Source organism: Pinus tabuliformis, chromosome X (assembly GCF_031772625.1).
Source record: "Pinus tabuliformis cultivar Carrire ecotype Pingquan chromosome X, CPIR1, whole genome shotgun sequence".
Taxonomy (NCBI): domain Eukaryota; kingdom Viridiplantae; phylum Streptophyta; class Pinopsida; order Pinales; family Pinaceae; genus Pinus; species Pinus tabuliformis.
The window spans coordinates 935,968,779-935,986,658 of NC_142308.1; the positions used below are offsets into that span (position 1 = coordinate 935,968,779).

General features: G+C 35.5%; 1 protein-coding gene across 1 annotated transcript; it reads right to left on the reverse strand.

Moving 5' to 3' along the window:
- Positions 1–495: 495 nt before the first annotated feature.
- LOC149142763 (stem-specific protein TSJT1-like) lies at positions 496–2,075 on the reverse strand. Its single transcript, XM_089448735.1, has 4 exons — positions 1,738–2,075; positions 1,279–1,519; positions 968–1,088; positions 496–844 (listed from the first exon to the last, which is right to left on the reverse strand). The coding sequence occupies exons 1-4, from the start codon at positions 1,935–1,937 to the stop codon at positions 657–659; spliced, it is 750 nt and encodes a 249-aa protein (XP_089304861.1). The 5' UTR covers positions 1,938–2,075; the 3' UTR covers positions 496–656.
- Between the last annotated feature and the right edge of the window lie 15,805 nt (positions 2,076–17,880).

Here is a 17,880-nt window from a genome sequence, read left to right on the forward strand (position 1 = left end):
CAATGTGATTTAATTAGAATTACATAATGGTATTTCCACTTAAACTTGCATAGTGTCAATAAATTAAACATTATAGAATAACATTGTCACTTAAACATAGTTAAGGTTTCATTTTCTTTAAAAGAATGTTTTATATTTCATCAAAATATGATAATGGAGTAAAATAATAAAGAACATTACAAATGATATTTATAACACCTATGTCCACGGGGCTTTGGATTGACGGTGAATGGGTGCCTTGTTAAGGCACTCCTTGCGATAGGTCACTGGTTCAAATCCCCCGTGGGTACTTAGATTAGTCTTAACCAGAAAAAAAAAAAAAGATATTTATAACACCTATAAAATATATTTAGTTGGGGATTAATATCCAAACCCCTTTCTTCAATAAACCATAGAAACAAATATTTATTAAAACGAATTTGAAAAGGTAAATAACACCTTCAACAAACCATAGAAACAAATATTTATTAAAAATAGTTTTAAAAAAAATAACACTTTACAAAAATCTCGTAAAATTTAAAACATTATATCTAAATAATATTTTTACAAATAATGTCAGATTCCATATCACTTATATTAAAATTCATTTTCTTCACCTAACTACGCATTAAAATTTATACACCTAACACTCAAAATTTGTACACCTAACACTCAGATCAGAATTCATTCACCCAATTGACCTCACTGCCCACTCTAGGCATACTAGCCTGCCTCTTAGAATATACATCTACCTTAAAGCTGGCCCCACACATTTTTCCCTCACTGTCAACACGAGGCATTGGCATCATCTTATTCAAAGGATGTTCAAAACTCTGCAAGCCACCTAAGGTAGAGAAAAAGCATCCTGTAAAAGCAAATGCAACAACCAACATCAGATAAAGAGTTCTATAACTTTTATCTTGCTTCACTTGATTATTCAAAATGCTAATGTTCATATTAGTTTTAATAATAGGCATTCCAATATTACCTCGGGGAAAAGGAGCAAAGGATTTCCCACATCCTTCTTTTAGGACATTTGGGTCATCAGATAGGACAAGGCAACCATCAGCTGCGGTGCCCCAAAATAAAGGCACTGAACCATCAACATCCTGACAATAAAAATAGTTTCTCAGTCAAAATGCCAAGAAATCCCCAATTTAAAGCAATGTTCAAATAAATACTTGATACAGTTTCAAAGGATTTTCAAAGTGGAGTGTTAGTTCTATATATATATGGGCTATATATATATGAGCTGGTGGGAAAGTACAACAACGGTGAAGAGAGAAAGATAGAGCTTACAACGGCGGTAAAGAGAGTCTGGGAAGTGGAGTCATAAAGAACGAAGGCGAACTTTCCAGAGAGATCTCTGACGACCTGATCTGCAGGGTAGGGTCCCCGGTCTCTGAGACTACGATACGCTTCAATGACAATGGTCACTTCATTTACAGATTTGTTGAGACCATATCGTTGTCTCAACACTGCTACGTTATCCAAGAAGCCCTCGAACATGCAGAATATGCCCTCTATAACTCCGAAAGATCTGAGAAACTCATGCATCAGAAGAGATTTATAAATGAATAAATTTATTTTTATAAATTCAGTAGCATTACATTTTCATTATGTCTTATTGACATCAATTAAACTAATAACATCATATCAAATAATATTTTAACAAATCACCTTATCAGAGTTTATCCAAAACCTTATAAAGTACAAATAAATGAATTAAAAAAAGAAAAGCAAGAAGAGAAAATATGCCTGGGTGTCAGGAGAGGCTGGCGCGAGTGTGTGTAGGCCATGGTACCGGCATCCCCAAGGTTAATGCAGACGGTTCCAGAATGGGCAGAGACAAAAGATTGAACCAAATCGATGCCATTTTTACTCCGGTCAACCTCAACATGGGGGCTCGTCAACTCCTTAGGGCCTTGTGCCACGGAGCTCTTCAATACTGTCAGCATTTTGGCAGACACAACTTGGAGAAACAAAAACAAAACTAAGAGATACTTTTTACAGCGAAGATAAGACAGAACAACACTGGCTGCTTTCTTGCGTTCACTTCTATGGATGCCTGTATTATTGCGTTTAATCACCCACGAACTTTGATATATATATAACCAAGTAAAAGCGCTAATGGATTAGCCAGGGAATTGGATATCCCCGTCACCTCGGTCCGGATAATCTGGTCTAGTCAGGCTAACGCTGACACTGGATAAGGTTTTGGATATTGTTTCACCTTCTCGAATCATTGCCCCCCACCTTCTCGAATCATTTTTGAAGACGGTGATGGTAGGTGGCAAGAGTTAACGGGCATATTATAGGGCATTAAATGCCTGGCTATATGTACTTCGTTAGCTCTTTAACAGGCGTGTGTATTTTTTATTTATCTATCACTTGCATGTGTTAAAGAGTTAACGGGGAAGTATGTAACTGGGCATTTAATGCCCTATAGTATGCCCGTTAACGCATTTAATGCCCTATAATATATCCGTTAACCTTTAGGGTAGAGGCCTGGTGAAAATTATATTCACTAAAGAAAAACATCGGAAATGAAAATATAACCTATTTTATTTTTTATATGATAGTAAATAATTCGTTTGGCCGTAGTTTCACCAGTCGTTTAGGAAATAATGGAAATTTTTGGCACAATGTCGATCAAATTTGGCGGAAATAGTTGGAAACGAAAATAATAAATGATAAAATCTGGCGGAAATATTTGGAAATGAAAATAATAAATGATAAAATTTGGAAAAAAAGACCGGGATTAATTTTTGGTACATCCTAGACAACGGGAATTTAATTTTTATTAAATTATGTATAAAGAAGTTATAAAAATGAACTTTTTAATAATTGCGATCGACTCTCAAAACTAAAAATAGCCTTGACCCAAAAAGCCTTATCTTTATAAACTAATTTGCTGCATGTAAATTGCTGCATGGCAAATACTTCTGCTATTCAAAAGGAACGCAAATTGACCATCTCGAGTTTGTTGCAGAAATCGATACTCATGGTAGTATGTTTCTAAATATAATACGAGATTTGGTTGGCAAGGATAAGATAATGTGGTCATATACTTTCTTTAATATTTAAAAGTTAGAGATAAGTCAAGTCAAACATATGATTACGAAACGGAAATTTTTAAATAAAATTATTTTTTATTTATAAGTTAAAATTACTTTATTAAAATATTATTTTTATTTATTATACAAATATTTATCAATAATTACATTAAATTAATAATATTTTTTTATATAAAAAACAAGTATTAAAAAATATAGTACATAAAGAATAACTTTGAAAATTTTCAATTAAGATTTAACAATCTAAAAATTATAAATTTTTTAAATTGTATAAATCTAAAAAATTATGGAGTTGTCTATAATGCCACTTTTTGGAGATCGGAATCCGGCGGAAGAAATTGAGGTTAAATTTTGATTTGTTGCAGTTAAAATGGTTTTTTAACTGCATATTTGGATTCACCACCTGAAAAACCCATGGGATGCTTTCATTGTGCAGAAACTAGCTATCAAACTTGCGATTCCAATAAATTCCTGCCGGATTTCGACCGGAAAAACCCGCCGGAAAGGCTTTCAAAAAGTTGCTTTATAGACCACTGCAAAAATTATATTGTATTAATGTAATTTAATACCAGGAGCTATGTAGTGGTATGTTATTTTTTATTTGTACACGTGATTCATATGCATGTAGTTTTTAGTTCAATTAGTTATGATATTATGTGCCAACTATTTTGAAAGTGATACCAAACTACTCTATATTAGTTTCTAATTTCAAAGTATTGAATCTAAACTTCCAAGTGTAATTTTATAAATTGTTCTCAATTGAAGAAAACATGAGTTTTTGATAATATTAAATTTTTTTGTGAGTTTATTTTATTTGTATTGGTATTCATTTATATGGAATGTTTTTTTGCAAGAATTACTTTTAGTTATGTTTTTTGCAAAAATGACATTTGTGATAGTTGTTTTTTTGTTGTTTAATTGTGTATTGATATTTACACTTATTAGTTTGATAGATAATTCATCTGTTAATACAAATGAGCGAACAACTAGAGCAAATTGACATTTGCTTCACTTTGCATGAAATCAACAAACAAGAGTACAAAAGGGTATTTTCTAGTTATTAGTTTTCAGAACTTTTATTCTAGTCATATGTTTCATTGTAAAAAGGATGTACATATGTTGTAATGTTTGGAATAGCAAAACAAAGAGATGACTTAGTCTGAAGACATGGATTGTAGAACTAGGAATAGAGAATTCTTGTTAGGGATGATACATTTGATTAGGCAAAGAAGAAACATGAACTTTACGATAATATTTAAATGTTGAGTGCTGCATGAAGCAAAGGGGGGGGGGGGGGGTTCATGCAATCAAATGGCATTAGGAAAATATTTAGGTCCATGCTTTTTTGAAATTATACAAGGAGCAAAAGGGAACACAATTTATGGATTGATTGCAAGAACAAAGATGTAGTAATAAGGGAGGGATACAAAACTTGCTCCGAAAGAAAAAGAGACACTTTGAAAAGATGATGTGAATAGAGTGCTAGTTTTAGTTTTACTACAGACAAAAAACATACATGTTGTATGATTACAATTTTCTGATTAATGGGTTATGTTGCATTGTCATTGTAATAGATATGGATAATAGCAAGGGAATATGTGTTGTTTTGAATATATCTGTTATTCAATAGTGAACCAATATTTTTCTAATTTGTATATTGATTGTGGTTATGATTATGCATGGTCACATGTATCTTATGGTTCTATGAAAAGGTAAATAAGTTAATATAGTAAACAATAGTAATTACAAACTGCCTGAAGTTCAGACTAAATAAGAGTCCCATAACAATTTTCCCTAGATGCTTAGTGATATCACAAAAAAATCAATAAATGAAGTTTAGGATCTCAACAATTTATTCAAATTGAAAAACAAGATCATTTAGAACAATTGGGTTCCAAGAGCTTTTGTATTAATGTATAAATCTATATAAGAGACACTTTATTTGACAGAGTTGATCAATGTGTATATTAAGATATTTGTTTGCAAAATCCTATTCCGACAGGCAAACAGTATGTGAAACATCAAACAAATGTACTTGGTTTGATTATGTCTTCTTGAAGTGATTTTACATGATTTAGCCTCTATTGTGCACGAGCTTCGATCCCTGCCACAAGGAGTAGTGTCGAGGAGCTGCTGAGAGAGCTCCTGAGCATTCTAAAATATTTGGTATGTGGCAAATGAGGCGGATCCTAATGTAAGGTGGCTCCAAGATTCTGTCAGATAAGAACTATAGGAGCGCATCTGCCATCATGCAAGGAATTATCTATTAGAAGGCAAAAAATACCACAGGATAGTAATTCCTTAATGTAACTATCATCCAAGCTCAGAAGGGGTAACGTCGTGAACATCTTAGCATGACTTCAAAAAAGTGGCAAGGTGATCATTTAGATCTACAGGAGAAATGAATTCCTAAGAGCAACCAGCAATCGAGAAGATTAGCTGGAAGTAGTTGATGAAATAGTAAACTAGTCTCTAAAGATAGTACAAAAATGTCGACTAAAGAATATGTGTTGTGCAGAGCCCAACTGCCATGGCACAACCATTCTTGAAAAATAAGAAAGGATATTCAATGTCAAACAAAGGGGGGAAATGCTAAATTTATATAGAGAATTAGATAAGGCTTATCCTGTAGTAATTAGGGGTGGGAAAACTTGTGATTGGGGAAACACGATCCTACTATTGTATGATTGGATATTGTAGATCAATTATCTGTAGGGTTGAAGCGACGTGGTGGTTAATGGAGACTTAGCGCGATATAGTAATAGTTGCATATGAGCATAAGAAAGTAGTGCCAAAAGCCATTTATTCAAGCTTGGTAGGTCTGACTATTTTCATTTGTAGTCACTTTGAGTTGGTAGTCGCGTGGTTTAGAGGTTGAGTAGTTGAGAGGATACAATTTTGTGTCAATTTTTTTCTAGATTCGATGTCCGACATAATATTGGTCCAATTGTATAATCGGGAGGTGGCACAATAGGGTTTTTTTGTTTTGTTACAATTATTCTATCGTCAGCCAACTATACCATAGTTAGAAAGTTTCATTAGGTCATAAAATACGAAGGTCGGAAAGTCTAGTAGTTTGACATTTGGGAATACTGGGGTCTGGAGCTCGGGTAGTTTCACATTCGGGAAAAATTGACGTCTGGAGTTTGTTTGGATTATCTATAAAAATCGTAGTCACTTGGTATTCTAAGTCAGGTATACGGAAGGTTGGGTTGTTTGATAGCTGGGTGGTTTCATTAGTTTGATAGTTTCACAGTCAGGAATTACTAGAGTCGGGAGGTTAGTAGCTTAACAGTCGGCAATGTTGAAGTCGGAGTTCGGTCCAATTATTTATTTAAAAAAATTGTAGTTGCTTTGTGTTGGTAGTCGGGTGGTCGGAAGTTCGGGTATTTGGAAGGTTGTAATTCATTATTACAAGATGTTTTTGGATCTGACTTGCAACTTAAATTAAAAATAAAAAAAATATGTAAAAAGCTCTTTCTTTTTATGCATTTTGTGACGAACAATAGGAAAAATTGCAGAAAAAGTAAATAAAGGAGACTAGAGTTTCAATAACTGACTCTGAAAGCATGAAAAGTACAATATCATTGTTGTGATTGTCACGATTTTGTTTTTTTTTGTGAGTTGAATGTACAGTCAGGAAGCCACATAGTCAGGCTTTTTTTTGTTTTATGATTCATTTATTCTACCTTGACCTGGAGTAGACCATAGTCAGGTGAACTCATTAGGTTTGGCAGTTTGAAAGTCCGGTGATGCAGAGGTTGGTAGGTTGGGTAGAAGTCTCGCAATGCTGAGGTTGACAAATCGTCGAATTATTTATAAAAAAAATTATGGTCAGTTTGAGTTCCTGGTCATGTGGTTGGAAGTTCGGGTATTCGGGAGCTTGTATTTTTTCTACAAAATTTTCCTGAATGCGACCTGTGACTTAAGTTTAAAAAAAAAACATTATTTAAGGATTTTTTTCTATTGATTTTGTGACACACAAGGAAAAAAACTAGTTGTAAATAGGACAACAAGAATGCAAATTATTCGGTAAATATTTAGATTATAAGTTTTTTACCAAATAATTACAGAACAAAGAAATATAAAAAATTGGATTTGCCTTTGCAAAAAAAAACATTATTTAAGCTTTTGTTTATATTAATTTTTTGACACATAAAGGGAAAAAAACTACTTGTAAACATGACAACAAGAATGCAAATTATTCGGTGAATATTTAGATTATAAGTTTCATACCAAATAATTACAGAACAAAGAAATATAGAAAACTAGATTTGCCTCTGTCCAACAAACTGTGAAAAGAGTTCCTATGTGCACACTGGAAATTCTTTTATTGACTCCAAACTCAGTTATTGATATCATAAGTCTATATGGTATATGACAGAATAAAGTCTTTTTACAATTTCAATAATTGGTTCTTAAAGGCTATATTCCCTATATGTTTGTGTTTACATTTATATCTAGTTACAATTGTATTCAGAACAAAACACCTAAGACAATTGAATACAAGAACACAGTATAACAAGAAAACACATACGCTCAACCTATTTTAGACCTTTATCATGTAGTGACATATGCCAGGTCTTATATGACCAAAATGGAATGCTCCATTACAACTGCATTTAAACAAATTTGGCAAAAAATCATGTGCCTTGTCAAGACAAAAAAACTAATGCTATTCACAAACCTGGAAACAAATTTTCTAAATATACAACAAATATCAAGTGCACAAGCAATTCACATTGTTTTGTGTTTCTCTTTGTATTCAGCTGCTAGAAGAACAATTTTCATGAACAATGATCGATATGAAAAAATAACATATGTTCTCAAAAGACCTACTTTGTTAGAACAAAAATATGATAACTCTGGCTTCTATAGTTGCAGTTTTATTTAGAGCTAAATACTTGACACAAATGCATACAAGAACATAGTAATTAACATAGAAGTTTTTGGCAAAATGTGCAGATATTTCCTCAATTCCTTTTGCTAACCTTGTGTATAATAACTCTTTTGTTGTGACTCTGGGCATACTCAAAACAATGGTAAGTTTAATGTGCCATATACAGTGATAAACATTTTAACAAGAAATACATGAGTCTCCTATATTATAAGCATTGTGAATGTGAAAAGGGATTAAGACACAATTATGTCTGGAACAATTAATATGCTTGCATTCAATTTATAAAAGCAATTTTTCACAGGTGGAAAAAATCCTCTTGGAACAAGTCAATATGTGCTTGATCAAAGTTCCATTTGTTTTTTCCATTTCATATGGTTGCTTAGAACTTGTAACAAGGTCCTATTGTTTATATAAAACTAAAATTTAACTAAGATCTACAGTTCAATCCAGCCATTGATGACCATGAATATAATATTTTGCAAGATAATCAAAATTTTGTATGTGGAAATTTGTGCCACTTATGTTACATAGCACAATATATATCCTAGCTTCAATAATTGAAGCAACTGGGCCATGCAAATGTGCATACGAGTTCTCACTTGTACACTTTGACATATTTTCAGTTGAGCAAATCTTACTTGAACAAGGTTTGTAGATCTATGGACAAAATATCAATCACTATGGTGATTGTTTTTTTGACTCTATTTGCACATCTCCACTATGTTTTGATATTTCTAATATGAAAAAAAAACAATTGCACAATTTTTTTATAGTTGTTTCATTTGCAGTAATAATATTGCTACCAATTTCTTAAAACAACACCTAGATACTAGAAACATTGAACAAGAGCAATGTATCAATGATTCTCAGTCTTATACTATAAACTAACTACTACAATATGCATATCGACATATAGAGAAAAAATGTTTTGCAATACAAAAAAAATGTGAACTATTTGATGTTAACATATATATCTGTAATACAGAAACAAAAGATATTTTCTTGAAATTTTGTTCATCAAACACTTGCTCTAAAGTCTTGTACATTTTGTATGTACGAATATCAACTACAATGCACATCTAACATATGATTTAAAAAATATAAATGCTAGCAATCAAAGGGTTTAAATGAGCATAACAGTATGCATAATATCATGAAACATAAATTCCACCAACCAACTCCACCTAGGTCTTCTCCACCTTTGTTATTGTAGACCAACCCATATTATGAACCTCTATTTTCGATCCACCATGAGCAAGTTGTCTTAGGAAAATCCGGCCTTCTTGGAGTGTTGGGCTTGGCCTTGGGTGATGTTCACCTTTCAAAAACTTCATCACACCATTCTTGTCCTCCAAAACCTCTCAGCCAACTCCCTGTAGCAGTTCATGACATATTGTAGCAGTTTCCTGTAGCAAACCTGTAGCAGCTTGTTTTGACCCTGTTTTGACCTGCAATGATAGCCTAGTCGAGTTTAGGAGTAGGTTAAACCCTCAGCTAGAAATCCATGACTAGAAGGGCCACCTAGACCAGTCCCTTCACTCATTTCCTTCCTGCAAGATCAGATAGCATTAGCTCTTTTATTTCTAAGTTTAGCAATTAGAACTCCATCTATTCTACAAGTGTGAATGAGATAGTTAATGCATGCATGCTTGCTTATGAAATTATATATTAAGCTTCCATTTCCAAGCAACCCTGATATCTAGCTAATCAAGTATAAGATTAGCATAGTTTCCTTTCTGTAGGTTATTTGTGTCATTTCATAGCATTTACAAGTTGACAACTTTCATTTCCTAGTTTTACAAGCATTTATCTTCTCTACACTAGAAATAGCTTTATATTCCACTATCAGTAGTCAAACTCCCTTTAGTTTAATAGAGGATTGGTTAGGAACCCTAATGGTCAAGTGGCCCAGTTGAGAAGTGACACGAGTAGAATGATGCATCTGTTGTGTATATAGCACTATCACCTCCAATTTTGTACAAAACCACAAGTTGAAAAAGTAAAGTTGGTAGCCCCAAGAGTTGCAACAGTCTTGTTGCAATATTGAGGTTCATCAGTTGTTCCTGTGACTAAGGTCCAAAATGCTAAAATAGTGATGCAAGCTTCAGACCCTGCAATTTTACCTTCGTGCAAACCTATTCCTCCATGGATCTTCCTCGGACCTAGGCGAGCCAAAAATTAGAAAGAGAGTAGAAGAATGATCCATGATGATTTACAAATGAGGTAGAGGTCACTTGTATTTATAGCCTTCCAAGGGTGTCCAATTTTCTTTAGGGCCGACCTGATCAAATATGCACATATGGGCTCATAATTCAAAAATATGCTTTCCCTTATCCAAATTAGATGATCTTAAGGTCAATTTTGGTCCTCTCAAAAAGAGGAATTCAATGTAATCATCATATCAAATAAACGAGTTGTCCAAGGTGTAATTTGACCATAGTTTCCTATTTTAACATCGTTAACAAGGGATTTATAACCCAGAACTAGGGTACAGAGAGCTGAAGACATGAAGAAGACCATCATCTAGAATAACATGTCAACAAAGATAAAAGAAGAGGAAATCCTTAGATTCACCACATTGCAAAATAAGCAGCACTAATGCAAGATTGAGATTCGTGTGGTCTTCATACTATAATAAGGTGAAATCCTCATGTTAGACATTGTTATAACATAATTAGTATCTCTACCCACTATTCTAGTGCATTCAAACATCAACATGACACATTAGTCAGTTATGTAAATAATAAAAAAGTAGACACGCCTCTTGTAGTGATGACACCATCTCAACTGGAAATGCAACATGTTTTATTTTTAATAACAAGCATAAGTGAACTTATATATGTTTGTGAATAACAAGCATAAAAACACTTATCTTAAACAATGCAAAAATGTTCCAACTCAGAGTGGGACTCAAACTCTCCACCCAACCATAGATAATTTATGACCATTATTACTTGTAGCTGTCACCCCCGAGCCGGATTTCAAATCTTGAGGTGGAGTGCTTTCAAGGAAAACTTTCAACGAATACACCACTGAACTAGAGCACCACCAAGCCACCCTACCTTCGTCCTCAAGGCAAGCCACTGCTCTTTGTAATGTTTATTCCCAACAAGTTTCAATAGGGCCTTTAGCTGGTTTGTTTTTGTCCTCAAAGCCTAACAACGTAGCTCCAAGTCCTACTTTCTCTATCTTTGCTCTCTTGTTATCTGTTGAATGTTGATTGAGTGTGTGAATTCGTAATTCAGTGACCTCAAGCACCCTTGTATTTTCCTTTGCTCTGCTCCCTTTCTCAATGAGAGTCAAATAGGAGAATCGAATGATAAACTCTCCTCTCCTTTCCTCCACCTTCTCCTTTTTCTCTTGTGTAATGATTTCCTCCCACTTTCCTTGCTTCCAGCACTATCAAATCTTCGTATCTTCTATCCTCTTTGCCTTGTAATGTTTTCCAAGGCAGCATGTGCCTGCTTACTTCTCCATCAACCCATTTTGAGTTTGACAGTGAGTCCATTAAAATGCACCAACCATCCTTTAATGGTTCACATAACCAGTTTAAGATTTCATGCAACAAAGAAACCTTTAACATCCCAAGCAAGTAACCTCCTAAGCCATTCAAAGATTAATATTTAAATCAATGACTCCCTATCTCATACCTCAAGCAATAGAATCCTTATCCCTCTCCGAGCCTTTTAATTTATAAAAATATTTACATTGCGTTCACGAGGATAATAATTTGGTTTGTTACATGATCGTCACAAGATTAAAGCTTAAAGGTGCGACATTTTGGTGAAATGAATACTGTGAATTTTGGGTTTCTGCCGCAAGTTCTCTCGTGCTCGCTATATTAAAATGCGATTTTCCATTCAAAAGTTTAAGGTGAATGAGAAGTAACGAGAAGTAAATAAGAGAGTGTGGGCAAGTTTAAAGGCGTAGATACCACCGAAGGTTTGAAGTTTGAAATAAAATTGTTTCAAACCTTTTTAAAACAAAGTGAACCCTTGTTCTTTTTGCTTCAAAGGTTTATAAAATGGCTTTACAAAGATCTATAAAAAGTGCCATAAAAGCTCGTTTATTAAAGGATATTTTTAAGGATGGAGGCATTTAACGTTTTAAGTTTATTAAAAAGAGGTGCATGATTTTAAAAGGTTTTTATTTAAAAAGGAGAAGAGGTTTATCATTTAAGTTATTTTTTTTTTTTTGTGGAGATTTTTGAAGTGTTTTTATTTTCTTTTTAAAAGAGTCTTTTTAAGAAAAGGAAAACATTTTATTGAAAAGGGAGTTTAAGGCTTTGAAAAGGTGAGTCAGTTTGTAAAACATTTCTATTTTTTCAAGCATGACAATGTTTTGGGTTCATATCCAATGAAGATTGTGCTTTACAGGGGTGTATATTGAAAATCATATTTTTTCCAGGGGCGATATGGAAGGAAGCCTCATGCAATAGGGAAGAAGCAAAAAAGAATAAGATGATTGATAAAAAAGATGCAATAGTTATGGGTTAGAAAGGATGACACAATAAAATAAAAAGATGAAATAGAAAATAAGAGGTGGAGATCATTGCTATGTTTAGAGAGTTTCAGTCCACATTAGAGGAACCAAGAAGTCTAGAAGAAGATGGACAAGAGATCGAGGTTGATTGGTGTAGCATGGATATTTTACCGCCTCCTAAGTTTTTTGGTAAGAACTTTGAAATTTGATCTATTACGATGAGAACTTATCTATGTTGGAAAGATTTGTGGTATGATAGTATGAGGAATGTTAACCCGCATGATGAGGAAATAGACGCCTTGGATTTGAGTTTCATTCAACAAGCAATGCATGAAATAGTTTTGTGCAAGGTACCAAAAGCTACATCTTCCAAGGAAGAATGGAAGATACTAGAAGAAGAATTCGGTACAAAGGAAAGTGACATGCAACAACAAATTGTGTCATAGTGTGTGAAGAATCAATAGAGAAGTCAATCGTAGATCAGAGAGTAGATGGGAAAGTGTCTGGGAGGATAATAGAGCTTGGAGAATCCCACTTGAAAGTGGATGATGGTCATGAAGACTATGAAAATAAAACTACTTATGTAGACATGCTTATGGATGAAGAAGGCACAAAAAAATTGCAGAGAGAGAAGTTGAAGCCTCTATGTATGAAGCAGAGCAATAGCATATAAATTCTGAAGAACTCCATTGTAATGTGGATGATGAATCCCACTATGATGAGACACATGTGGATGAAGACAAAAAAGTGAGATGTGAATTGGTGCATCCATCCGCAACTGATGAAATTGGTGTTGAAATTGGTAATGAGCACATGCATGCTCAAATATCCCACCATGGGGTGGATGAACATTATCTTAGCAGAAAATAATTATTTTCAGGATACTTTCAGCCTACCAAATTACCTTTCAAAGAGGAGAGGGAGTGGATGGAGAGATATCTCACAAGAGAATTTTGTATCTTTGCTTCACTTGATATCCCTAGATCACACTTTGCCAACTGTCAGTGTATTTTTTTATCTACATGCACAAGGGCAGTTCCATTCATATAAGTTAGGATTCTATTTCTTTGGTCGACAAGGTGATTAAGAGTTTGTGTAAGCCTCCACCCTTCCAACACTCCAACTTGTTCATTCCACAGTGAGATGTCAGCTAAAGTTCTCCATCCTCAATTTGTGTCCGTTCCATGAGATCATAGAGATCCTTGTGAGAGGAAAGCCTTTTTGTTTAAGAGAAACATTCCTCCCATATTCTAATTTCTTTTCAATTTCCAACGTCCCAACCTAAATGATTCAGGATAAGAGGGGCCACTTCTCTATATATTTTCCAGATGGTTGAACCTCTTTTGCACTAGAGTGAGAAGAAAGGGTGAATACTAAAGGAGTCATTGAAATGTTTTTGGATAAGACCAAATTTCCAACACCCACCTAGGTTCTCCAGAAGGTGCTAGATAATATTGGCTCTTAGTGCGAGGTTCAGCAGATGGGATCAATCTCGTGTGCCAAGACCCCCCTAAGAGTTTTTTCACTATTACAATGTTCCAAATTACCATGTGTAGCATTTTATTGTTTCCTTTCCTAGTGATATTTTGGGTAGCCATGGGAGGTATTCCCCAGCTACACAAGTCGGCTCATAAAAGGAAATTAAAGGAAAGAAAAAATTAATTTAATTTTCTTAAGTCATTCCCAAAAGTACAGGTCATCCCAACAAATAGACGTACCACTTGGGCACCCTAAAATAACTATAAAAAGACACCTGTACTTCTCATTTTCTCACACAATCATCACTCACATATTTCTCTCTCACGTGTAGGAAGCAATTAAGGAAGACGTCAAAATTTCTAAGGAGATAAATTTATGAAACAATCAAAGTTTGACCAACATTTTATCGGCATTCACTAAGGCTTTCTTGTAACAACCTTGGTTAAAAAAAATCATGCATATATATATATATATATATATATATATATATATATATATATATATATATATATATATATATATATATACATATATGTACATATATGTACATATATGTATAAGGCCACGGTTGATGGGACAAGTATTCCAAGCTTAATGTTGAGCAGGACATCCTACTGTGGGTGTTCATCACTCTAATGACTAAGGAAATTGGAAAAGGCAAAGGCTTAGGCCTTGAAAAGGAATAATGGCATTTTTGGCACATGTATTTATCAAAATAATGGAAATTAGGAGAAAAAGGAGGCGAAAGGTCACAGGTTTCATGTGAGGAGGAAAATGAAGGAAAATAATGAAAAATGAAGAAAATAAAGGCCTCATTCATAAAAATGCTTCTAACGATCAGTTGGAAATCTCTTAAGCAGTATTAAGCTCTTAGTCAGTGTAAGATATTGGCTCAAGTTTTGCTATGGTTGTGCATAGGATTAAGAAAGGAAAAGAAGGCAAGAGGAAGCAAAGATCAAGCAGGGAAAGGCAGGATCAAGGAGCTACAACAAGATTCTTTGCATGTATCAATTTGCATGTGTATTTCCTTACTAGATTTGGCATCCATGGTATTGCATGTGATTATTTTGGTTGTTATGGCATGGGTTTTTCTAGGTGTAACAATGTTTTTAGCCTAGCCTTGCCATTTCCAGATTGCCTTGGTGTGATGGGGTTCTCATGTTTTTGTTGAGCTGGATTGCCGGATGGATTCGAAGCTGAGTGAGGTGGATCTCTGAATGATAGAGCACATGGCCTAGTGGTCCCTGAACTAGACTGTGGATCACGGCAAAGACACTAGCCTAGTGACCCTTGACCCAGAATGTGGGTTGTGGTAATGTCGAGATTTTTTTACCTCGGTGGGCTTAGTAATCCCAGGTTTGGGATATGCAGTAAAGCGTGGAGAGTGGGTCTCGATTTAGGGCCTAGTGATCCGGGTTTGGATTGAGGTGAAGCCTAAGAGACTAGGAGATAGGAAAATTGTTCATGGTGTAGATGGAGAAATACGGTGGCATCCATGCTTGTTTGGTAAAGCCTGTTATGATGTGTTCATTATGTTGGCCTAGTGATCCGTGATGGATTACGGTAAAGCTTGGTTTCTATTGATGAGGGTGAGGTGGTTTATCCTCGGTATGCCCTGGTTGGTTCTTTTGGTTTGAGTCCCACATTCAGGCTTGGAATATTGCACGGGGGTGAATGGCTGAAAAGAGATTTGTCTCAACCATTCTATGGACTGGTGGAACATGGAAGTCCCATCTCAGGTTTGGATTTTACATCATTAATGAAAGGTTATTCCTCCTGGTATTTCTATGAGTATTTTGATGGATTATATGTGGTATATATGGTTGTAATTTCATGAGTATTTTTGTTTTTATTATGCTAGTTATATGCATGTTTTATGGCAATAGCTATGTATGGCTATCAGGATGTTTTTACTTGTAAATGAATGGATAATGTATCTATGGCATAATAGATGATAATGAAACAAATGACATGAGGTGATCCGGATTTAAACAGGAATGCAACAAACTACAAATATAACCATAAATACAGAGATGCAACAGAAATAATGCTTCATTTCATTAATGTAAAATACCGAAATATGCTTACAAACAGAAATGGAAATAAACCAGCTAGGGCAATGGTAGCTTATCTCTGAGAGAATATCTGGTGGCTACATGCCTCTGAACTCTGTTACAATGAGGCTCAAAGGCCTATTTATTGTTGAGAAATAATGGAAAACCCTAAACATCCAAAAACCTGACCCTAGAAGATGAAACGCCAAACTGTGGACCCCGTTTGGGTAAATTGGTACATCAACTTCCTAGGGTCGTAACTTTGGCATATGATCTCTGTTTGACGTGCACAATACCTCGTTAGAGAGATCTATCTAAGGACTACAACTTTCAGAAGTTCAGGATCCGAAAAACTTCTAAAAATAGTAAATTGTGCTACAATTAAGGAAACTAAAAAAAGTGAAAGAGACAGTTGTGGGGGTCCAAGTGGGATAGGTGGGTGGCCACCAACATCCACCTGGATCATTCCTCCCCCCTTAGGAAGCAATGGTATCCATTATGTTGATTTCCTCCATGAGATGAGGAAACTTCTGTTGAACTTGGTCTCTGGTGAGATGTTCTGCAACCTATAATGTGTCCAATAATGGTGGGAAGCTTGGTCGAGGGTAGTCCACATTGAACACTCGGTGCAAGCAAAGGAATGGGGGAATTTTGTGCATTGTTTCCCACAACCTTGGTATTAGTGTAAGGACCATATCGGAGTGGTCTAAGCTTCTAATGGGCTCTTGTAAGGCGTTCTTTTTGCAGATGCAACTAGCCTTTGTTGCCCATTGGAAAATTGTGTGGTACCTGATGTTGATCATCTCGCTGCGTGTACTTGGCATTTTCCAGAATGGAGGGGCGATATATCGACCCGTTGGGTAGAGGTGCTCTAGGAGTCAGATTGAATGAATGCTTGAATTGATAGTGCAATGGTGTCCCTGTGGGTGAGGAGAAGATGTTCCTGTCTGCTTTCATGACCGTATCTATCTGCTGCTACTGCTATGTGGAGGAACCCTTCGTGGGGTTCATGGATGTGGTGACGATGTTCCCCTTACTTTGGGAGCGAACCATACAGAAAATAAATTTCCTAGTCTGGGAGGTGAGCTTGCTACATTTCTTTGCAGTGATTAAAGAGGTGGCGGTAGGCAGGGCTACCTTCGGTATCCTGTATAATGAATTACCCAAAAAAATAATAATAGCGTGAGGCCTTGACTCATACACATCATGTCGCCTCCATAAGTATGGTTGGCCTAAGAGTACATCACAAACATCAAGAGGTGCGACATCACACAATACGTCATCTGTGAAGAGCTTGATGTTGTAGGGAAGGCAGCATTGCTGGTGGACTTGAAGATCTCATCCTTGGTGAAGCCACCCGATACTATACGGCTATGGGTGTGGCGTAGTCGGTAGGCCCAACCGCTACATGACCTCTGCTGAAATGAGGTTCTTTTGGCTCCCACTATCAACAATGAATTGAAGCAGTGAACCCTTCACCCACATCTGTGAGCGAGAAAGACGTTCCACCTCCTCTGGATCTTCGGGCTCATTCTTCTAGACCTTGGCAGTGGCAACAGTGTCTCTAGGCTCCGCATCAATGATTTTCTTCCCTTTTTCATTCCCCCTGTCGGGTTCTGACTCAGGGTCAGAACATGCATTTGATTCTGAAGCCTTTAACTTGGCAACCAACAATTGCTTGGTCCGACACCCACTTGTGTTATGAGTAGGGCTCTTATGGAACTCACACCACTTTCCTGTGTCCTTCTTTGACTTCATGGTGCTATTCTTTTCTTGCAGCTTCGACGGGTTGTCTTGGGTCACCCCACCTTGGCTTTATCCTTTGTTCTTCGGATTCATAGATCCAAAGTCTCACTTCTTTTGTTTAAACTTCTGCTCAATCTTGACAGCGTATCGGTATGCCGTGTCG